Below are 24,909 nucleotides of genomic sequence, written 5' to 3' on the forward strand. Positions count from 1 at the left end.
CTTGCATATTGCCCTTGAACTCAACCTCAAATTCATAGCATATTGGTAAAATGACTGCATTAAAACAGTCATGGATGGAGCTTCAGAATTTGCTTGAACAGAAATAACGGATACTAAAGCATATTGATGATAAAGTAAAGGTTTAAAATAAACACACTTGAATAAGGATGCTTCACATTTAAACATTGCACATAAACATACCCTAATACTAATTAGATGAACAACAGGAATTTAAATGCAAGAATTCTAATGCAAAATCAATCTAAACTATGTTGTTTAAAATACGCATGGCTGAGAGGACAGTGTCTCATATTCATATTTCCTCTTGAAACTGAAATACATGGATGCGACAGCCTATCACAAACAATGGCAAATCATAAATACTAAAATAAAACATCTTATATGAAAACTTATCATCTAAAGTATGTCACTGAAGATTAACTGAGTTGATGAACCTAGTCAGAAATCTTGATTCTAAACCTATTCAGAAAACATAAGCATCAGAAAACTAGAGGCTCTCAAGAGCCTGTATCGCTCACCTGATTCTACTTGGGTTTTTGAAATCATATGAAAAAATATAAAATTTGGCTAAAAGTGACAACACAACCTCATTGATAAGGAAAGGAACATGTTTAATTTCATTCAAAGTCCCCACTGGCGGCCATCTTGGATGGCGGATCGGCTACAAAGTAACAACACTTGGTCAGCACCTCATAAGGAACATTCATGCCATGTTTGGTTTTATTCCATTCAGTGGTTCTCTAAAAGAAGTCATTTGTATGCATTTCCCATAGGGTCCTATGTTAAACTAAGTCCCCTGCTGGCGGACATCTTGGATGATGGATCTGCTACAAAGTAACAACACTTGGTCAGCACCTCATAAGGAACATTCATGCAATGTTTAGTTTTATTCCATTCAGTGGTTCTCTAAAAGAAGTCATTTGTATGCATTTCCAATAGGGTCCTATGTTAAACTAAGTCCCTGCTGGTGGCCATCTTGGATAATGGATCGGCTACAAAGTAACAACACTTGGTCAGCACCACATTAGGAACATTCATGCCATGTTTGATTTTATTCCATTCAGTGGTTCTCTAAAAGAAGTCATTTGTATGCATTTCCCATAGGGTCCTATGTTAAACTAAGTCCCATGCTGGCGGCCATCTTGGATGATGGATGGGCTACAAAGAAACAACACATGGTCAGCACGGCATAAGGAACATTCATGCAATGTTTGGTTTCATTCCATTCAGTTGTTCTCTAAAAGAAGTCATTTGTATGCATTTCCCATAGGGTCCTATGTTAAACTAAGTCCCCCGCTGGCGTCCATCTTGGATAATGGATCGGCTACAAAGTAACAACACTTGGTCAGCACCACATTAGGAACATTCATGCCATGTTTGATTTCATTCCATTCAGTGGTTCTCTAAAAGAAGTCATTTGTATGCATTTCCCATAGGGTCCTATGTTAAACTAAGTCCCCCGCTGGCGGCCATCTTGGATGATGGATTGGCTACAAAGTAACAACACTTGGTCAGCACTCCATAAGGAACATTCATGCTATGTTTGGTTTCATTCCATTTAGTGGTTCTCTAGAAGAAGTCATTTGTATGCATTTCCCATAGGGTCCTATGTTAAACTAAGTCCCCCGCTGGCGGCCATCTTGGATGATGGATCGGCTACAAAGTAACAACACTTGGTCAGCACTCCATAAGGAACATTCATGCTATGTTTGGTTTCATTCCATTTAGTGGTTCTCTAGAAGAAGTCATTTGTATGCATTTCCCATAGGGTCCTATGTTAAACTAAGTCCCCTGCTGGCGGCCATCTTGGATGATGGATCGGCTACAAAGTAACAACACTAGGTCAGCACCCCATAAGGAACATTCATGCTATGTTTGGTTATATTCCATTCAGTGGTTCTCTAAAAGAAGTCATTTGTATGCATTTCCCATAGGGTCCTATGTTAAACTAAGTCCCCGGCTAGCAGCCATCTTGGAGGATGGATCGGCAACAAAGTAACAACACTTGGTCAGTACCTCATAAGGAACATTCATGCCATGTTTGGTTTCATTCCATTCAGTGGTTTTCTAAAAGAAGTCATTTGTATGCATTTCCCATAGGGTCCTATGTTAAACTAAGTCCCCCGCTGGCGGCCATCTTGGATGATGGATCGGCTACAAAGTAACAACACTTGGTCAGCACCTCATAAGGAACATTCATGCCATGTTTGGTTCCATTCCATTCAGTGGTTCTCTAGAAGAAGTTCAAAATGTAAATTGTTAACGACGACGACGACGGACACCAAGTGGTGAGCTAAAAAGCATTTGAGCTTTTATAAGAAGAGAAAAATTAATTTGGGAGGAGCAATAATGGTCCTATTAAAGCAATAGGAGAGCCAAACTGCAGTCCACTCTGGTATTGCCTACAGATAATAAAAAAAATCAAACCAACAATTATGTACACTTTATTGATCTCAAAGAAATACAAATAATGAACAGTTTATAAAACAGGAAAAATCAGACAAAAAAACAAAATTCACATGTAAAAGTGTAGTTACTATTTCATGTTAAGTACATTGATTAGACAAATAATCATACAGTTTCTATTTTATTATTAATAGTTACAAGATTGAATTATCAGTGCTATCTTTACCATTACTAATTCAATTAAAATCATATATGGAAATCAATTATACTTAAAGTCATAAGAACAGCATACTTGGCATTGTTTATTGCTTAGACATACAAGGTTGGATTTTTTCTCATGTAAATCTAATAATGAACTAGCAATGATTACAAATTTATTTCACTATATTGTTTTAGTTGAAAAAATTCAGTACTACATATCAAACTTAAGACAGCTGTAAAATTGTCCTTCAGTTCAAATGCTTAATTAATAAAAAAAATAATTGAAGAACACAGTGAAACTTTGGAACAAAGAAAAGATCATTGTAACAAGACATATCTTTTGACTTGAAACTGCTATTGTCAGTTTGTATGAGCACACAAATGTTTATTGTATTTCAAGAAAGCTTTTCATAAATTAAACCAAAGCTACTTTACAGCAAAAGACAAACAAGACACGTAAGTCACTAACCATGTACAGCTGCTTCAGTAAAGCCTGAAATAATGAAACAAACAAAGCACTGTACACTCTGAGCACTGTGTTTTAACAAATCAAAACAAAACTTTGGTAATGTAATAAATATATGGCTGCCAATTTTACCCGAAATATGAAATCTGGCACAAGAAAAGCAATAATTATGTATTGTGCTGTAGAGAATGACAAAAGTGTATCAATGGGGAGTTATTTTCAAATCAAGTTATTCAATACACTATCTGGAATTTCCTAAACTGATTTTTTTTCGGGCTGTGAAAGAAGATAAAAATTTCTTTCAGGATTGAATTTTGTGGATGATATATATCCGCAAATAAACGAAATTAAAAACTGAACAAATAATTTCTTTAACAGTATATCTATTTCTGATACCTAAAAATCTAACTCAATTACCGTAAGTACTGATAAGATATTTATCTAAAAATATTTTTAATTATTTGAGTAAATGATCGATTTTGTATAACATTGCCATTTATGTAGCAAATATGTGTCAGTAAATGTAAGAAAACATTTATCAGTGACATTTTGATTTTGTTTTTTTCTACTAGTCACCACAACCGAGTTCCTTCATTTAGTGTTTTAAAATCAAGCCATATAATACAGATTAAAAGCATGAAGCACATGTAATACTGATCTAACAATACAACAAACATTGAACACAAGAAAATGGAAATGAATTTAAGTACATGATAAGTTAGGACATGATAAGTTTGTTTAATTAGAGAAAATATATTTAAAACAATGATTAAATGAAGTTTCTACTGAACAATAATAGTTGTCTCTTTCACTGAACAACAAAAACTAATCAACATGTCATTATTTTGGTTTTATTTAATTGTTTTCAACTCAAAAAATTATAACAAATATAACAAACTGACAAAACATTGTTTTGCTATGACACAATACAAAGATGACGAATGAATGATAACTCTAAAAAGATGTCATTTATTTTTAAACATAAGAAAATCATAAAATTATTTGCGAGTCATGTTTTTTAAACAATAGGATTTTTGGCTACTTTTCAATCTGCCTGTAATTTTTTCCTTGCATATAAACATAAAACCATATTTATGCATATCTTCAAATAAGGGAACTTCTAACAAAAGTGACCTAAAGTCATTACATCTTTTACAAGAGACTGACTTGAAGGCTGTAAAGGTTCTTTACAAACTAGTACATCACATTTCTTAAAGAGTACAATAAAATTCACTTACAATTTTTTCATGATATGAACTTCATATGTTAATTTAATACAAAGGACCATAACTAACAGAAGAGAATTTTCATCTATTATCATAAAATCTGATGCTTAAATATTTAATTATAAATACTGCACAATAAATATTTTTGGCAGTTTTTATTCAATTTTTCCCCAAATATACATGCTACATCACCATCCATTTACATAGGCATTCAACTACATTACATACATAAATTAAGTTGAAATAAATTGTTCCTCACATTTAATTCAAGTCTTCTTATGAATTACTATTTTCATATTACTGACTTTAGCTAGACTCCTGAATTTATAATTCTAGACAGGTAACCTACAGAACAATTTTGTTAACAGTACTGTTAATCAAAATATTTCTTTGAATAAAAACTAATCGAAAATGTTGAAATGGTGGAATGTTTTTACTGCTCACTAAAAAAAATCTACAGGTTTTGAAATGACTGGTGACAATATACAAGTGCAGAAATAAAAGCATGTAATCATTACAAAAAGTTTGAAACAGCTAACACAAACACAAACAGCCAAATACCAAAAATAGCAAAAATACTAAAATTAAAAAAAAAAGGTTTCTTATAACAAAATTATAACATTAATTGCAGAGTGACTATTCTTATGATAAAAAATCATAACAATTATCTTGCTAGAAAGTTTCCATTGATTCAAACATTAAGAAGATCTGTTTGGTTTACTGAAAATACCTAGGATTCAAATTGTTGTTCATAAGAAATATTGTCAGATATTTCAAAATAAATCCCCAATCTCAAGTTTTTTATAAATGAGTTACACCAGTTGACCCGTGGTCAATCCACATTGACTTCGTAATCTAACAAAACATTATAACCATGAAGTAATAACATTATGTGACATAGGAATATACAAGAAAAAACTTGAATTTAAAAGTCCTCTATAGAATACCATTTCTAATCATTCAAGCTCTTGAATAAAAGGTGTTATAAATTCATCAACATCAGATACTCCATTCATATAAAATGAATAGTTCTAAATTTTACATGTATCAATTTTAAATTTAATTTTAATCTGTATCTTTTTACTATGTTAGTTTGTTGATGCCAACTCAAACAGTTCCTCAAATATTTTCTTCATTAAAAAAATAAAAATCTATTTCTAATCTATGTACAAAATTCATGCAAATAATTGATCAAACACAACAGGCAAATGGTGTTAAATAAAACATCGGTGGAAGCACAAAGCATAAATCAACATACCAATAATTTATAATCAAAACTTATATATACAATATTCACAATTATATTTACAGATAAAAATTCATAGAATTTTCAAATTTAATCTGCTTAATAAATTCACTGAATTTCTTTGCACTAATATATATTGCATTCAACTGTTCAAAGCTATGTACAGATTATGCATTGCGAAAAGAAACACTTCTTAGAAAATATGTATCCTTTACCTACATGTTTTATTAAGTTAAAACCTACTTACCACATGCATACTCTTGGTTAAAAATTATTCAAATGCATGTTCTAGCACGGACATGTTAAAAACAAATTATACATTGATTAACATAAAATATTGAATTATCACTAGTTCTAGATATCATTAAAGAACTATAGCCTTTCTATGAAGTCAATACAAGGACAAATATCAACCTGAAAGAATTATATCCACCAAGGACAAAGCCTGAGGTCAATATACTTCTTAAAATAGGTAAATCGTAGTATTGACTTGAAAATAAGACTATAATCGTTATTTTATTATTGCCACTACGCCAAAATCAGAACAGAAAATTCATTTGATTGGCTATAACAATTGCCTCACAAATTATTGAGGTTTTTAAATTTTAATCATTCAAAAATTGCAATATCACTTTTAAATTGACATTTTGAGTCTATCTTTGAAAATACTGTTACACATGTGACTTTTTCTGAACAAATCAAAATACTTAGATTATACAAAATAACAATATATTATCATATTATAGCAGGACAACTTCTCACGTAAAGGACTTGGAAGCATGTCACTTTTAACAGAAATATTATATCAATTATAAATATATCACTAAAATGAGCCTAGTTAAATACATACTGCAAAATTTTAAGACCTTTTTATCAACTTGTATCAACAAAAAATTGGAGAAATGACTAGCTTATTATACTTATTGCAAATGCTTATCAATGCTGAAGCAAGGTTTGTTTCTCTCTGCTAACCAAACAACTAAAAGCTCATGTTACCCAATCTAATATTTAATCACTTTCACAATTATTTTTAAATGTTTGGGTGTTTCTGCTTTTTGGTTGGGTTGCTGACTCATTGACACATTCCCCATTTCCATTCTCAATTCTATCATTTAGTAATTTATGTGTCTTATATCTTAGGGTTAATTTTGTTAGACAGTTACCAGAATAAAATATTTTATTCAGAAAACAATCGCAAATCAAAACACAATCTTGCAGTTTTTTTTCTATGTTTATCTATTTTCTTTCTCTTTGAGATTCTTAATTTAATAATGTTGAATTGATGCAAGATCTAATTTTACTATTATGTCTAAAACTGCATCTGTTGATGTACATATATATATGTATTAATACAGCTAGCTACACTGAATAATTAAAAAGACTATCTGAAAAAACTGATATTTAAAAAAACTTTGTAATTTTGGGATGGCATAAATGTTTGCACCCCTGTAAACTCTTAATAACGAAAAAAAAATATTATACCATGTCTTCCCTTTTAAAGATTGATTCAGACAATCTGTATTGACACAAAAAAAAGAATCTAATAAAAAAAAAAAGATACAATAACTACAAAAAGAAAACACCAAATCACATTTAAACTATATAGTTGACACACACATTTTTTACTAAACACAAAAATTGAACTACATGTACCGTAAACCAACTTATTTTCAAGTTCAGCTCCTTACATGGATTTAGATGGTGACTTGTATTTGTTATTTTGTATTTTTATTTAAGCATTCAAACAAGAGAAGATTCAGTTTTAACTTATTTACAACTTTTTGTTTTCCTGTTCATTTTTCTTTTTCTACTCAAGAAAGTCCATAAAAATACATTGCTTATGAATACAAGTTGGTTTACACTTGGTAGATTTGAATTCTGAATCAATCCATTTAAAGAATTCATAGCTTAATATTTTTAAATCTTTGACTATGTTAGTATGCCTGTAACACCCTGTGATGTGAAAGATGACTTATATATCTATTGTGGTACATTAATAATTTCAGCTGTATTTCGATTCTGGGTAAGAAGATTTGACTCTCTTTTCAAATGATCCCTTGATCTCCATAACAGATATCCATAGGGATGTATAACACATAAAATATACAACAAGAAGTCCTAGAAATGCTATTAAAATTGTCTTATTTCTACACATTTTCACTTGTACTACTTTAGCTCCCGACACTTTTAGACTTGCAATGAAGAACATTAACACCACTATAACAATCAGAACTGTGGACATCATAGAACCACTGCTGGCCATCATCTACAATAGAAAGAATGTTATACAATGCTTTTTCAAAACCATTTTACCTTTATAAAATATCTAAGCTTAAAAAATTCAAAAGCATTTTGCAACAATTAAAAAAAAAAAAAAACTTAACATGAACATCTGTTATAAAATCATAGTATTAATATACTATGGATTAATAATTATTCGTTGGATTCTTATTTTTTATGGATATCGTGGGTACAGGACAACCATGAAATTCGATGTTCAACGAATGAATTTTTTTTACAGGCTTGTATGCAGACCTGGGCAAAACCTCGAAATTAAATATCCACGGATATACTAGTTTTCCTTCATCCACGAAAATTGGTAACGACGAAAATAAATGAATCCATAGAATACAATATTTTCAGATTTTCAAATTCGACTACAAGCACTGGTAAAGACACAAACCTGATTACAATCACCCTTCCCTCTCTGTTGTACGTGGACATTAATCTTCTCATACTGAATTACATCACGATAGCATCTACCTCCAGTACAATTCCGTTCACCATCACGGTCATGTCTACGGCCTCTACGTAAACAATAATCTGGCCCACTTATCATCCCAACCTGTAGACCTCGACTGAAATCAAAACATAATAGATAAATACTTTATTCTCTAAAAACTAAATACAAGTCTACAGAGAACCATACAATATAAATACATCGGCCCAAATACATAACACTGTAACTCTACATTTCAATTCAAACATAATAACACTGTAACTCTCATTACAATTCAAACATAATAACACTGTAACTCTACATTACAATTCAAAACTAAAACCACCATTTTTAAAACATTTAGGTTAGGCCACACCAATTTAATTTCTTGTTCTACGGATTTTTGGACTCCAAAATTTGGGGCGAGCGAGCGATTTGAAAATTTTAATAAAAAAATATTTAATTTGCAAACTTTTGAGGCGAAGCTTGAAAAGTGAAGGCGAGCGATTATATTTTTTTTTTGTAAACATAAAATAATAGGATTTGACAATATTAAAACTTGATTTATCACTTGTACTTTGACATTTCTTTGATTTCTGAAGTATTTTTTCCCTGTTCACCAAGAAATAATTAAATCTGGTCTATGTATGTGTGACTGACAATGAGACAATTCTCCATCCAAATCATAATCAGTTTGGGGGCAACCCCTTAATGTTATAAATATCCCTTTTACATGTTTTATGAGGGATCAATATAAGTAATAATATATTTGTTTGCACAAAAGGGCTCATATTTTCTCATAGAACTATATATCTATCTGGTATTAAATGGTCAAAACATGTCCAAGAATTTAGTAATATTCCTGGACTTTAACCATGTTAACACATTTCCTTCAACAGTTTAATATTATTCAAAATAAGTGGACCCCTCTTTTAGAAAAATTTATTTAAAATATGATGTAACTCTCCTCTTTTTGAGTACAAAATTCTAAGTGTTCAAAGGTTTTGTATAGAAGAACTATACAAATCCTTGGTATTTCTATTTTCTTTTCTACATCAGTAAAATGACCCCTTGTCTGAGGGAGGGTTGTTCTCAACCTGATAATAACAAACACAGGTCAAAGTGCAGCCTTTTACACAGGGCTTTGATACAGACCAAACAGCAAGCTTTAAAGGACTCCAAAATTATTAGCGTACACAATTCGAACAGGAAAACCAACGATCTAATTTATATATCCAAACGGGAAAATACCAATGAACAACATCAACAAACGATAACTGCTGAACATGCTCCTGAATCAATCAGGACAGGTGCATAAACATGCAGCGGCTATGGATAGTTTTGTTTCGCCAGCATACAATATAATTGCAGTTGAAGGAAAATCCTTCAGAAGTTCTTTGTACTTTATTCTAACCACGAACATGTTTTGATAGGGAATATAAGTAAGGGGGAAAGAAACCAATTTTTTGTTCTTCACGGAAATACCCGCTGTTATAACTTTTTATCGGAGCACTCCAGGTTTCATTCTGAAACAAATATTCTCACAGATATTTACACAGTGTGTTGGGGTGCTTTTATGTTTAAAATCGTTATATACAAGTTAGACTGTGATTTAACAAATGTTGATATCTTTTTATAATATTTACACAAAAAAAAACGGTGCGGGAAATGAACATGATTACAATTCCGGATGCGGGAAGCGGAAATATAAAAAAAAATAAAAAAAATCTGTTTTGAAAAAAATAGGTGCGGGCGGGTCCGTCGAACAAGGGATCAAATTGGTGTGGCCTTAGAGAACGAAAAAAAAAAATTAAACAATTTTCTATTTATAAGGGACATAACTCAAGAAGGATAAGAGAATGGAGAATGTAAACAAAAGGTCAGCTTTCTTTATGTTTATTAAGGGGCATAATTCATGAACGTTTAAAGTGACGCCACCCAATTCCAAACTTGATCTGTGTTTTGTGGTGATCACAATTATGTATAGGTTTGATAACATTTGGTGGACACGGCTGGTAATCTACACACGCAGAACATTTGGTTCTGCAATAAAAACCGTGAGAGGATTTTCCGGTTGTGCTTGAGTGGAGTAATTGTCACCGCTTCAAAAGGTATGTACATTTCTAAATTGCGATTTTCTTATTCGACTGATCAAAATATTGAAAATCGGAGAATGCTATGCTGTGGTGAATACTTTAACGAAGATATACATGTATCATTTACTATTGTACGTGGAGTTGAACTCAGTTGCCCCACGAGAATTTGCCTAAAAAAGTGACATTTAGATTTTGAAATGGTTCTATTAACAAACCTACAAGTTCAAATTTACTTTTTATTCGGTCAATGGGTATGAATGTCGTTCTGGGCGGCGTGGACGCTGTCCGGTGTTGATAGACATCTTAATAAATCTAAAAACATCATATTTTCATTTTGTCATGCGTGAGGGGATCGGTTATGGTTGAGGACATCGTGAATGCGTGAGGGGACTTGAAATCATATCTTTATATACAAGCTATCAGTCGTTGAAAGTTGCCTTAATATGGTTAGATTGTTTATGAAAAAACAAAATTGTGTGCATAAATAAAAATTATAAGATAGAAGTTTGAAATAACAATAAATCACCAAGTTTTCTTTTTATGAAAAAAAGTCTAACCAATAAATTTCAAATATGTGTCCAAATTCGTGGATTTGGGAAAATAATCGGTATAGTTTACTACCACAATTTGATATTAATTAATATTGTAATTTTCATTGTTATTGATACATGTTATATCAGTATTGCAAATCTAATTCTGAATTCTGTCTATCCTATTTTTGGGAAAGTGTTTAAGAGATTCATATGTGACGTCACTTTGAGCGTTTATGGTTTTGGCTAACTCGACTGTGAGTTTTTATGTGCTGGTTTAGGTTGTTTTATGTAACCGTTTTTATTGTGTAGTTAGTCACCACTTCGATTTTATCATTTATATCTATTATATAGTCATTTTATAAAACATCACTGGTTGCAAAATTATGAATTATTCGAAATTAAAAGGATGTTCCTATTCCAGGCAGAAACCCTAGCCGTATTAGGCATAACTTTTGGGAACTTTTGGTCCTCAATGTACTTGTCTTGGCTTTCGAACTTTTTCCATCTGAGCGTCACTGGTAAGCCTTGTGTGCACGAAAGACACGTCCGACGTATAAGTTTTTTTTTAAACCTGGTACCTTTTGTTAGCAATAATTGGAGTGTTTCTCTGTCCTATATGTTCTCTCATTTATATGTATTGTAGTCCTGTCATGCAATGTTGTCTTTAAATGATATATTTACCATTGCCGTAGAAGCGGCAGGTTTGGCATGCCACAAAACCGGGTTCATCCTGACATTTTTTCTTAAAATGTCCTGTGCCAAGTCATGAAAATGGCCATTGTTAATCGTAATTCATTTCTGTGTGTGTTAAAGTTTAATGTTGTGTTTCTGTTGTGTCGTATTTTTCCTCTTATATTTGATGTGTTATCCTCAGCTTTAGTTTATAGTCCGAATTTGTTTTTTCTTAATCAGTTTATGAATTTTGACAACGGTTTACTGCTGTTGCCTTTATTGGAGACATATTTGCAATTTATTGGTTAGACTGTTTATTCATATACAGAAACTTTGTGATGTATTGCATAAATCAAAATATTCAAACAAATATCAAAATTTGTGTTTTCGCAATCCATTTAAAAAAAAATACGCAATACAAGGGGAGTTAACTTTTTTCGTAAAAAATATATGCTGGGCTGATATGAAAATTTTCAACTTTCATTTGTAGCTGGAAACAAATCTTTGACAAAGTTGTTCCTTTTATTGTTCGTAAAACCCATCTTCCCACAATGTATTTCAAAATTCTATCTCATTAATTTTGCTTATGCACACAAATGTGTTTTTTCATGAACAATCTGACCACATTAAGGCAACTTTCAAAGACTTATAGTTTGGATATAATATTATGATTTCACGTCCGCTCACGCATTCACGATGTCCTCAATCAGAACCGATCCCCTCACGCATGACATAATGAAAATATGAAGTTTTTAGATTTATTAAGATGTCTATCAACACCGGACAGCGTACACGTCGCCCAAAACGACATTCATACCCATTGACCAAATAAAAAGCAAATTTGAACTTAAGGGTGTGTAATTAGAACCATCTCAAAATTTAAATGTCACTTTTTTAGGCAAATTCTTGTGCGGCAACTGATTTTGTAGGAGTTCAACTCCACGTACAACAGTAAATGATACATGTATCTCTTTGTTCAAGTATTCACCACAGCATAGCATTTTCCGATTTTCAATATTTTGATCAGTTGAATAAGAAAATTGCGATTTAGAAATGTATATACCTTTCGAAGCGGTGACAATTGCTCCACTCAAGCACAACCGGAAAATCCTCTCACGGTTTTCGTTGCAGAACCAAATGTTCTGCGTGTGTAGATTACCAGCCGTGGTGGAGAAAGACTAAAGTTTAAGAATGAAAACCAATTTTTGGGATGGATGTACACAACTGACAGAACAAACATGGGTAACACTTAATGGCTGCTCTGTTACAGCAAGGGCATAAAAATACTATTTAAGCCTAGATTCTAATTGAAGTTTGAATTCTAAAGTGAATGTCATGATAAAAAATGACCCCCTCTTAACCCTTTCACCGATGAGTCCCGGTTTACCGGGATTCACGCTTCAGACAGCTGACGACGAGTCCCGTTTTACCGGGATCGGAATACATCTTTTATATTTCCCGCTCACAACAGTGCAAACATGAGTTATCTATCTTTGATGAATATCCAGATGAAAGTGTAAACATGGCGCTTCCGTTTGTTGAAAACCGTGTCAAAATCAGAGGAAATTTACGGAATTAACGAGAATTTGAAATCAGGGAACTTTTTTTTTGAAAGAATATGGAAGAATTGAAGCCAAACTAGTATACTTTTTTGACATAAAATGTCGTTTTATGTACAAAACACTTGGAATGGACATCGTTCAGTGTGAGGAATTTGTACAGCTGCATAAAATTTTTCAAAATTTTGCCGTTTTGGGTTAAAAAATTAGGATTTGGGGTCAAAGAGCAGAATTTTGAGAATTTCACCTATATAATGCCGAATATTTGAAAATTTGAATATTTTATGAAGAAAAAATTATCAAAACATAAACAAAACTGTGAACATGGTGTTAGTGAATGGAATAAATACACAAATAGCTACAAACAAGTTTTTATTGACATTTATTATGAAGATCTCCCACTTGAGTAAAAGTAGCCAGGGAAGCCATCGTCTCAGAGTAGCTTCTGTCTGGGCAGCAATCGGTGAAAGGGTTAATGCTGATGTCTTGCATACAAATTATGAATGACATGTCAGTAGTACTTATCTTGAAATTGACCTGATTAGAAAACTTAACGCTAGGGCGTTGAAAATGACACAAGTAAAATTAACAGTCAGCAATTCTCATGATTGATATATTAATTGTATTTAAGAAACAAATGATTTAAAGGTCATTTATATGATCATATTTGTTTTGTCTAGCTGCTATTGTGTTCAAGTTCCTGTTTCCTGTTATAAGTGTGAATGCCAAAGTGATTCAACATCATTGATCAAAGTGTATGTTTACACTCTCATGTGAATATCCTCATTTATATATAATCTCAAATCCAGAACAATCGATGTAAAATCAAACATTCTACAATGTAATTTTATACCTATATTAACATGTTTTCTGCAGTTTCCTCAAGTTCAATCTTGACAAAATACTTATAACGACCTTGACTTCTCATGAGGGTCTTGCAGTCAGAATTATTAATAGACCTACCTCAACATTCTACATCTATGTTCAGTCAGACGTTTTCCTGCAGCCTCTACATCTCTGACTTCTTTATTACTCCACAATCTTTCTGCAGGTGCTGATGCTCTTGGCCTAAATAGAGAAAAATCAACTTGAAATTATTCTCATTTTTTTAATGACAGAATTCCTTCAGGCAATCGAAATTTATACCTTTAACTAATATTTGGGCAAAACAATCAAACTGTTTCATAAATATAATTTGATAAAATATTTAAATGCTGCTATAAAAACTATCTTTCTTTTTCTATTTCCAACTATGAACTTTATCTAATTTCACAATTCACTTCATTTACTGATAATGTAATTGCTGACAAGTTACACATATTTGAGTGACATTTAAATATAATATTTATGTGTTCTTTGCAAAATATTTGGGGCTCTCTACAATTCCCATTTACAAAAGAACTGACTTCCATGTATTTGTTCAATTATGACTAAAAAGGTCTTTTTCAACTGATTTTTATAATTGTAAATTCGTTCTTATGTTGTACTGTAACACCACCATCTCAGGTAAGGTGAAGGGTTGGGATTCAACTAACATATTTAACCCCACCACATTCTGTATGAATGTCCCTGTCCCAATTCAGGGGCCTATAATTCAGTGGCTGTCGTCTATTGCTGTGTTACATATTTGTTTTTGGTTCATTTAATGTGTATTAATTTGGCAGCTAGTTTTCTTATTTGAATTGTTTTAATTTGTCATTTCGGGGCCTTTTATAGCTGACTACGCGTTATGGACATTACTCTTTCTTGAAGGCTGTACAGTGACCTATAGTTATTAATTTCTGATTCATTTGGTCTCTTGTGAAGAGTTGTCTCATTGGCAATTGTACCACATCTTCTTTTACATGAATCCAATTAACTGAACATAACACAGTAAATGTTTATTTAACTCTATTTAGTCTTTAAAACAAGTAATTCACTCATATCATTAAATCAACAGTAACCAATGTAAATGTTAGAAGCCAGAAACCTACCATAAAGTTGTCATCAAGTTTTCATTATCAAGATATTCTGCCCAGATACAGGCCTCTCCTCCTAATACTTTCTTCTCATTAATTTGATATCCTGTAAAATATATAAATAATTATACTTTTGGAAAATGACTGTTGTGACTTGACAGAAGAAATTAAGAGAGAACCAATCTGGCATACACAGACCTGCCAACTATCCCGATTTATGGGGATATTTCCCATGGGAGGAGTTGGCCCAACTTTTTAAATGCTAAAAATATATACTCCTTAAAAATCATAGTCTGTCTTTTTAAATATACTTTAAGCATGTGTAAAAAATGCTCTAAATCCTCTGGTGTCTAAAATCTCAAGTTAAAGATTTTTTTTCAAAGTTGGCAGGTAGACATAAAAGATTCTTTTTCAGTTTCATATTTTTTAGATCATTGCCAGTCTTTTTTCATATCTGCCCTGTTCTCAACCCGAAGTCAATCCTGTGAAAATAACAGGGCAGACATATATATATTAAATGGGGGATATCATTCTATTTATCACTTATGTATGCACATCAATTATATAATAAATAAATGAACTGTGCTACTTGTGAAATATCTATTAAAAAATCAAAACATCAAAAGGAAGTTCAGTACAAACTATTTCAATGAATTGGTTTTCTAGTTATCTTACTCCTGCGAAAATTACCCTTTCACAATTTTTTAAGATGACATTATGCAAAACTGTCAATATCTTTATCAAAAGTGCGATGAAACTATATATCCTTATTCTATTTTAAACAAATTCAGATAACATGTACCAATAACATTAATTGAAAAGGTTACTATTGAAGTCCAAGTTTTGCTATAGGAAGCCTCATAATTCAATGAAACAAATCAAGAAAAGTTATTTAGACATGCTTCCATTTGAACCACCCTAATTGATGGAATATACGATATACATAGGCAAAGGGCAGGTTCAAATGGAAGTATAGTCAGATGTGGCCCTTATACACTTCCCCATGTGAAGAAATGGTAGAGTTCATATTAGGCTTATGGGAAATAAAAAAAATAAAGCAAATAAATCATATATATGAGAAGTGCACGACTACTGTGGATTCATTATATATTTTCATTGGTACCAATTTTTGTGGATTATGGAAAACTTGTTTTTTAGTGAATACTTGATTGCATTGTTTTGTACAAAAGTTTACATACAAGTTTATATAAAAAAAATATTCTGTGTTGAACATTTAAAAATTTGTGGTTCATGTTTATCCAGAAAATCAATGAGAATTGGTATCCAACAAATTATAATGAAACCACAGCAAATATCATTTAAAGCAATTCTACCAAGAATTTTTCTAAATCTTCCCATAATTGTATAATTTTAGAAATAAGAACCAGGGTTTTCAAATCCCAAGAGAACACTTACATATCAAAGTAATTTCTGGAAATAATTCGAAATATTATATTCTTCAGAAAAATCACAAGTCTTTATTTTCAGGGGAAAAAAAACATAACATACACAATAACATATATTTTGCATAATTTCAACAGACTTTCAAGTGTTATTACACTTTGATTTCCCGTATACAATGGATGTGTGCTGATTTGAAATAGAACAATGTATTCTGATGCTAGACGTGTATGCTCATTGGCGGATCCAGGGTTGGGGGGTTCCGGGGGTTGGAACCCCCCCCCCTTTTTTTTAGGCCAATCAATGCATTTGAATGGGAACATATAGTTGGAACACCCCCCCCCCCCTTTTTTTTTTAAATGGCTGGATCCGCCACTGATGCTCTATTATTTTCTTATTTTGGCATTTGAGTCCATGAGATAGCCACATTACTATTCATCTTTAAATTTTTTGTTTAGCAATACACTATTCCATCAAGACCACATGTTAACCTAAAGATGTCCTTTTTGGCTGTTTGCTGATTCAAAGAATTTCAAACTCACAATTCTTTTTATTCATTTTGACAATAATTCAATATTATTGTGATAGACCAATCTAACGTAATACTCAATTCAGGGTTTTTATATAGTGCAAATAATAAAGGATTCCTTGAATATTAAATCTTCATTATGCATATAGTTTATGCATTATCATTGTATATAATAGTGTTGAAACTTGAATATGCTCCAAACTAAATCTTTGTTGGGAGCAGGTGTGCAGGACTAATAGGTATAGGAGTTTTAACAAAAGAGAAGGTATGATTCGAAGCTGGCCCTAAATTAAAATTTATTTGAAAATTTTCTTGAAATAAATGGTGTATCTATATACCTCCATACTCACACTTCTTTCTTATTTAAACATATACTATTTGAATCATCTATTACCTTTTTTTTTTATTTCTTGTATTAATTACCAGTTGGCTTAGTAAGTCCCAAAATATACCTTCTCTTTTCAATGACATATTATAACGTGACAGTTTTTCTTCTTTTTTTTCAAATATGGAATTCTTTCAAACATACCAAAGCATGACTTTTTTTTCAAATATGGAATTCTTACAAACATAATAAAGCATTTGGGAGTGAAAAAAAAGACTTAAGAAATTTGATTCAAAACAATAAAGTCCATGTGGTGTCACATATTTTCCTGTAAAGTATCACATCATTGTATAATACTTAATACTATGAACATGGTATTATTAAAAGTTAGACAATATATCTTTTTCTTAAAATTGAAACAACTGTCAAAATTTTATATACTTTCAATCATATATCCGATTCATAAAAATGTGTTTTCAAAAGAGAAATTGTGTTATACATATTGGGTATTAAAGATATAACAAAATACCAGAATACAACATAATAAGAACAAAGCATACAAAGTACATAAGCAAGATAACATGTTATTGCCACTAGGAGTTACCTGATTCAAACTCGTCTGAAATAAAGCCATATATATACCCTCAAACCAAAAATATTCAAAACCGTCTTAGAATTTTCCTCAGTGATCAGTATTTTTTTTATTTATTTTTTAACAGCTTGTCTTATGGTTTGAAAATTTTTTTATTACCTTTTGTTTGTAATTTTATTGGGATTCATTTATTTCAATGGGTACCAAATTTTCATGAACTAAGGGAATAATATAATTTCCTGGCAGTTTGATTCTCATTGTTTTGACAAAATCTGCAGTTATGCTTATCGAGTATTTGTAATATGTTGATAATTCAATTTATGTTTCACATATACACCACAAAAATCAACAAGAATTGGTATCCCACAAAAATTTATGAATACACCTTATTGCTATTTGGAAATCCGTGATGCTTGAACTGAGAATCTGCCCCTCTTGAACTATTAATGCCATACAACAATAAATTTTCTATTGATTTGTCAGAAACTTTCTAATATTACATCCAAATTTTACGGACACCTTTGAGATGTTGAGTAATGGTGGACAAATAGAGATAAGGTGTATCAACAGTACATAAGGAAGAAAATAGTGGCAATCTATGACACTCTAGCAAATGTTTTTTTAAGAACAGAACAATATTCTATAAATTGTAAGCAAAAAAGATTTTGACATTTTATTGTCAGTCATATAAAAATATTCTAAGAGGGTATCAGCACTAAATGAAAATTGCCTACAAACTGCCTTGATTCTATAGTAGCAATACACCAAACATTATATTCTACCTACCAAATGAAGTATCAACTGGGTCACAGTTGTAATATTTAGGCCACTTTACTCCATATTCTATGAGATCTAGGTACCAACATGTAGAATACACCACATTATATCCCATATCTATTGCCCTCTGTACATCTCCCATATCGCCCTGCCATATCTGTATGATGGTATCATTAGGGAGCTACAAATACACATAACAAAAGTCTAAAATAAGTTCTTCAAGATTTATTAAGAGTCAGAACTTCTATTCTCTCATCTAAAACAATGGAAAATTAAACATGATTTTTTTTTCTTCAAGATTCTTATTAAATTATATTGGACTGATGTTGAATCTATTTCCATTTCATCTCTTATTCTACAACTGAATACCACCTATCGTTCCAAATTTAATAAAATTCAAGATTTTTATTCTAACTGTAATCTAGAATCAATGGAAATGAAAATATGATTCAGAATGGCTATTAAATCTTTAATGATTTGTTAGTTTCATTTTAGGTTGGCAAAAAACTTAAGCATTCTAATCTGTAAATATTCCTAAGGCAGATTAGAAAATTCTTCAATGTTGTAGTGGAAAATTTCGTGGATTTTAGTTTCAAAAAAAAAAATAGAGTGAAGAATCGAAGCCATTAGAAACGAAGATTATAAATTGTCTCAATTGAAGGAAATTGCAAAGTACACAATCAAATTGTTGCACCATTGTTAATCGTAGTGATGACACTAATTAACCTGATATCGAGTGATTAGCAGATTAATTCAGACCATCAAATGTGTAAATTAGGTCATAAACATGTCAATATTAACAGTTACATAAACAGATGCTTTAAATGGACTTTGAATTGTAAATTTTAGTTTCTTAATAAAAGCAAGCCCACCATGAAATTATTATTTTCCGTACATACGAAAATTAAAATGAACACTTTGTCATGGTGTATCATCACTGGAAATCTGACTGTCATCGATCAACAATATTTGTATGAGAATTAAAAGGTCAAAAGTTGTACAATTTATGTTTTTCAAGATTAAATGGGTATACTCCTGCCTTCAGTTTTAGTTCATAGTGCATTTTGTAGATTTGGCAATTGCCAATTTTCAATGTATTCTCTTGATATAATCGGTAGTCAAACCTACATGGGGATTTTTCCATGTCTTGATTTGGCCAACACTTATTATATTTTGTTGAACACTTAAATTCGTGGATAATGTCATCCCCAAAAACCATGAAAATTGGTTCCCCACGAATAAAAGTACTTTCACAGTAACTGCCATAACTCATCAAAAGAGAGGCGAAGGATACCAGAGGGACATTCAAACTCATAAGTTGAAAATAAACTAACAACCCCATGGCTAAAAAAGGATAAAGACAAACAGACATAAGAATACAAATACAAAGATACAAGGCTTGAAATTTAGTACATAAGAAGCATATTTCATGTTTGCCTCATCAGTTGCCTCGGCAACAAGAAGCTGCAAAAAAGGTGAATTCTCTTTGTTGTTTTTTTTTAAGATTCTCATTGGACTGATGAAGAAAGTATATCCATTTCACCTTACTGCTTCTACAACTGAATCCCACCTATATTTGTTCCAAGTTTTAAAGCAATATGGTATAGTCATTGGTAAATATAATCAAATACTATACCTGAACATTATTATTCATGATTTCCTGCCACATAACAAATCTTACACCATTTGGTCTTTTATTACCTATGCTTTTCAGATCTGTGGTCAATCTATAAAGATATTGAAATATACTTGTTTATTCAAACATATCTTTTGGATTTATTGCAAACCAAATGAAAGTTTTTCACAAACTCATCACCTATTGGTCAATCTATTTAGACTTTTGATGATGATTATAAATGGCTGCTTAACGTCACGTGGCAAATTAATATGCATATGCAGGACAAGAACATGTTAATGTACTATGAATATTCACCCTGCTTTGTACTATACTGAAAAGCTTAGCCGGATTTTTAATGTGTTAGCTCACAAGGTAACAGTCCACAAGAAGACATCTCCTTACTGAGACACATTATTCTGACTCAGAGCCGACCAGTCTTTGCTCTGACTCCTTAATGCTGTGTGCCTAGCAGAGAAGCAGCAAATAACAATTTTCACGTCTTGGTTTGAATCCAAGACCTCATGCACTCCAGGCGGTTTATTTTTTAACGTTTGTTTGTACAATTGGAAAATTCCAATAGCTATTGTTCTCTGTATAGTTTTTTCACTAGTACCCCTCAAAAGAACATTGTCAACCTTAACTTTGCCTCAGTTGACAATGTTTTCTCAGTGTATCAATCTGCTCTATCACCCTCTCAGCTATGTGTTATTTATATAATGTTACCTCTTTTCATAATACTCAAGAACTTTTCTGATTTCATAACTGTACATATAGGGATCATTATTCTGTAAGTTAATTGGCTGGTCTGGTTTACCATCAAGTTGATTTAATAATTTTAAAACGTCTGGATTAGAGGACCTAAAAATGAAATGTAAATACATAAATATTAAAGATAAAATGGTACAAAAAAAGATATACTATGAAGCTTAATCAAATAGAAATATTTCGCATGACTGTAAATTGTACTGAATTGAGTTATCTGCTTCCAGCTGTTACCTCCTTTAAATCAACAGAACTGAGATTACATTTGGAAAACCTTATTCACATGCTGGAAAATCACCTCTTCTTGCACACAGATACCATTTATCTTTAGTGCAGTCTTTTTGCTTATTTCTGTTTGACTTATATATAATGTATACAATTTTTTTTGATGGTCGGTATTTACTTTTTCTTAGTTTGTTAAATACATACCAATTTCTCAGTATTTCCGAAAAATCTAAACATAAATGTCCAATTTAAATTATTTAAATGCTAATTAAAATTAGGTCTTTATTTGTTGGTCAATATGAAACAAAATAAACAAAGATTATCCAATAATCAAAACAATGGTCTGTTTGGTAGTTTATTAGGAAATCAAGTTGTTTAATTTCACAATAAAACTGTCCTATTTGGTTTGGAGTATTTATATTTGTTATCTTTTATACCTAATTGGTTTTCTATATTGATCACTGATGTTGTTTTAACAGTTTCAAAGTAAAATTTAGGAAGAAAGGTAATCAAAATATAAATATAATGTATACAGTTGTATATTCCAGTGATATTTAAACAACTACAGGTCAATATTAGACTGTTATGAGGATATTCTCTCATCTTGTTTTTGAATTTTTGCCTAATATTTAGAATCCACTGGTTTTATCCATGTAGTGCCATTAAAATACTTTGCTCACTACCTCCTTCTTTTCATTCCACAATTTGATTAATACATAGTTCATCTTTGAAAACTTTATGAAATCCTTAATTTTACATTGTTTTGAAACAAAAATGTTGCCAATGTTAAATGTATGAAAGATATAGAGAGAATTATTTCCGACCAACTTTTCAATGGCTTCTAGTTGAAACCAAGCACACTCCCCTTCATTTTTTCTGTTTTTTTAGTTCCTTTATTTATAACAGTGTTTTAAATGGCTTGTCATTTTGAAACAGACTAACACACATCCTTAACATATTTTTCATACATTTCAACATTTAAAGATCTCCCAATTATTTTCTTTGAATCCCATGCTTATTCTCTTAGTAATTTCAAACTCTACCATACCACATACCAACAAGTCATCGGAACTTCATCTCCACCTAAATGTAGGTACTGATCTTTAAACACGTGCATTACTTCATTGAAGAAGTTTTTCAGGAATCGGTAGGTCTCATTTTTACTGGGATCCATGGGACCCAAATATCCATTTACTGGATGAGCTCCTTGATAGCACTGAGTCAGCAAGTCTGGTCTACTCAGTCCCCATGAATAGGTATGACCTGTAACACAACGAAAAGTTATAATTATATGCTTGTTATAAACATAAAATATTGTTCCAAACTTTCATGCAGTGAGAAATTCAATAATTCTGCATTGTCAGAAACATATGAAATTTCACCAAAATGAACAATTTTTGATTATAATGAGTTTTCCATTGAGTTTTCTTGAAACCAAAAATGTCTATTCCAAGCCCTTGTATTAATCTTTGTCTAGTGATGGAAAATTCATTCAGATCTAACTTTATATAACAATAATGTTTACATTATACAAGAAAATCCCACTAAATTTTCTCTGTTCATAAAGATATTTTTCATTGATTGTGTTTGAAAAAGAAAATATATGCAAATAGACAAATACTTCTCTTATTTAGTACAACTTCATAAAACATTCTGGCAAATACAGTACAAAATAAAATTCACATGAAAATACCTTTATAGTTTTATATTTCATACACAACAAATGTTTTCAGTGAATCGTTTTTTTAACTATTGATTATAATTTATGAAGTTTGCTCATAATTCTTATGTTTCTTTTCTTATTTTAGAATACAACAACTTGTCTCTGCATCTCTTAGTTTTCCAAACTAAATGTTAACAGTAAAGCTCTAATGTATTTGATTCCATAAGAAGTACACTTCATTAAACTACAGAATAAAATTTACCTGGTGTATCAAATTCTGGCATAACTCTGATACCTCTAAGTCTGGCATAGTCTATAATTTCAGCAATATCTTCATGACTATATACAAAGGAAGGGTGATATGCTCCCTGCAAAACAGATTGAAGGTGTAAACAATAATAAAAGTGCTTGTAAGCACAGAAGGGTAAAGATTGCCTTAATTTATCAGTGGGAAGTAAAATTAAATATTGGCTTGTCAATAAAGCATTAGTTGTAGTTAATTCAACTACAATTCTGCACAATGGGAGATAACTTACAAATTTTAAAGATGAATTTAAATATGACATCATTTATATTTTAGAACAGATATTACATTCCTGCACCTTGCCCAAGTTATGTAATTTCTTGACAGGTATCAAGTCAGTACCATAGGGTTTTCATTGCATTTCATGTAATCTTTACATAAAAATCAAAGAGCTGAAAGCTCTGAAGAAAAATGACGCCACTGTCTCTAATATTGGGATAGTTTTTATGCAAGTCTTGATTTTCACATACCGTAATTAGTTTAACAATGCAACATGTCTCGTAAGCATATAATTGATATTCGTATATATGTGTGAGTGTGAAGTGAAGGTGACAACTGGCTGGTTTTTTTAAGACAAATGAATAGTTCAAGACTACCTGAATTGTACAAATAAATACCGTAGAAAGGCTTGTATATTTCTCACTGGTACATAGTCTGAATCCGGGTCCGTTCGCGCCCACTCATGTTCGCCCCTTTCACTTTCACACCCTAAATGTTCGCACCCAATCTTAATTGGTTTTGTGTTTAATAACTCTGTAAGCAAGTGTTTTCTTATAAGTATAATTGTTGTCATTGTCTCAAAATAAAGTGAGACAGCATTTTTATTTGTGTTGAATAAATCTTAGTCATGTTTTGGATAGCGTATTGTTAAAAATAATAATAATCCTTTCTAATTAAAGTGGTATTTTGTCAACGTTTTATTTTGTGTTGAATAACTCTTAATCATGTTTTGGTTAGTGTATTGCTATAACTTTGTTTCATTGACTTCTTTCAAAATGAAGTGAGATTCTGACTATGTTTTTTTCTGTGTGTTGAATAGATTTTATCATGTTTTGGTTATAATAGTGGATTGCTATATTTTGGTTCCTATATTTTATTGTTTCGTTGTTTCAGATCAAAGGGACCAAGCTGTTAAAAACAATTATCTTTTGTGTTTTTCCTTTAAAATCTTCAATGTTTTACTCATACCAAGCTATAAATACATTCAGTATTTACACCAAAGCAATTTAAAACAACAATCATGATTTTCCAATTATTCAACTTGAATTTGAATTAAAATTGAGCGCGAATGAGTCGAGTGCGAACGGACCTTGGGTGCGAACGTGCGAGGTGCGAACCTGCAAGGTGCGAAAGTGTATTGGGCACGAACAGACCTGATACCACAAAATATTAAGTAAATAATCTTTTTGTTACTGTTATCAAAGGTCTAATGAAACTCAGGTAATTTCAAAAATTTGTCAAAGAATTCTAGTCAAACCGGCACCTGGTTAAATTGGCACCTGGACAAATCAGCACCTGGTTAAATCGACACCTGATATAGTCAATTCGTCACCCATGTTAAATATATATTTTAACAGTATTTTAAGCAAAAAGAGTAAAAATAAGTAAGG

The 24,909-nt window shown here is 31.4% G+C and overlaps 1 protein-coding gene across 11 annotated transcripts in view; it reads right to left on the reverse strand.

Annotated features, from left to right (window-relative positions):
- Nucleotides 1-2,449: 2,449 nt before the first annotated feature.
- LOC139524198 (uncharacterized) overlaps nt 2,450-24,909 on the reverse strand; it is a 69,426-nt gene continuing 46,966 nt past the window's right edge. For 7 of the 11 annotated variants that reach the window (XM_071318831.1, XM_071318836.1, XM_071318832.1 and 4 more), the window contains 10 exons: nt 23,258-23,363; nt 22,388-22,595; nt 21,069-21,203; nt 20,364-20,454; nt 18,737-18,908; nt 17,963-17,977; nt 15,119-15,209; nt 14,109-14,213; nt 8,250-8,424; nt 2,450-7,832 (listed from right to left, as the gene is read on the reverse strand). In XM_071318831.1, coding sequence (XP_071174932.1) covers nt 7,569-7,832; nt 8,250-8,424; nt 14,109-14,213; nt 15,119-15,209; nt 17,963-17,977; nt 18,737-18,908; nt 20,364-20,454; nt 21,069-21,203; nt 22,388-22,595; nt 23,258-23,363 — 1,362 coding nt within the window. In that variant the 3' untranslated portion in view covers nt 2,450-7,568. The remainder of the gene's footprint in view (nt 7,833-8,249; nt 8,425-14,108; nt 14,214-15,118; nt 15,210-17,962; nt 17,978-18,736; nt 18,909-20,363; nt 20,455-21,068; nt 21,204-22,387; nt 22,596-23,257; nt 23,364-24,909) is intronic. The other 4 variants (XM_071318838.1, XM_071318840.1, XM_071318839.1 and 1 more) reach the window with 1 other exon arrangement.

The sequence above is a fragment of the Mytilus edulis genome, chromosome 5 (assembly GCF_963676685.1).
Source record: "Mytilus edulis chromosome 5, xbMytEdul2.2, whole genome shotgun sequence".
Lineage (NCBI taxonomy): Eukaryota > Metazoa > Mollusca > Bivalvia > Mytilida > Mytilidae > Mytilus > Mytilus edulis.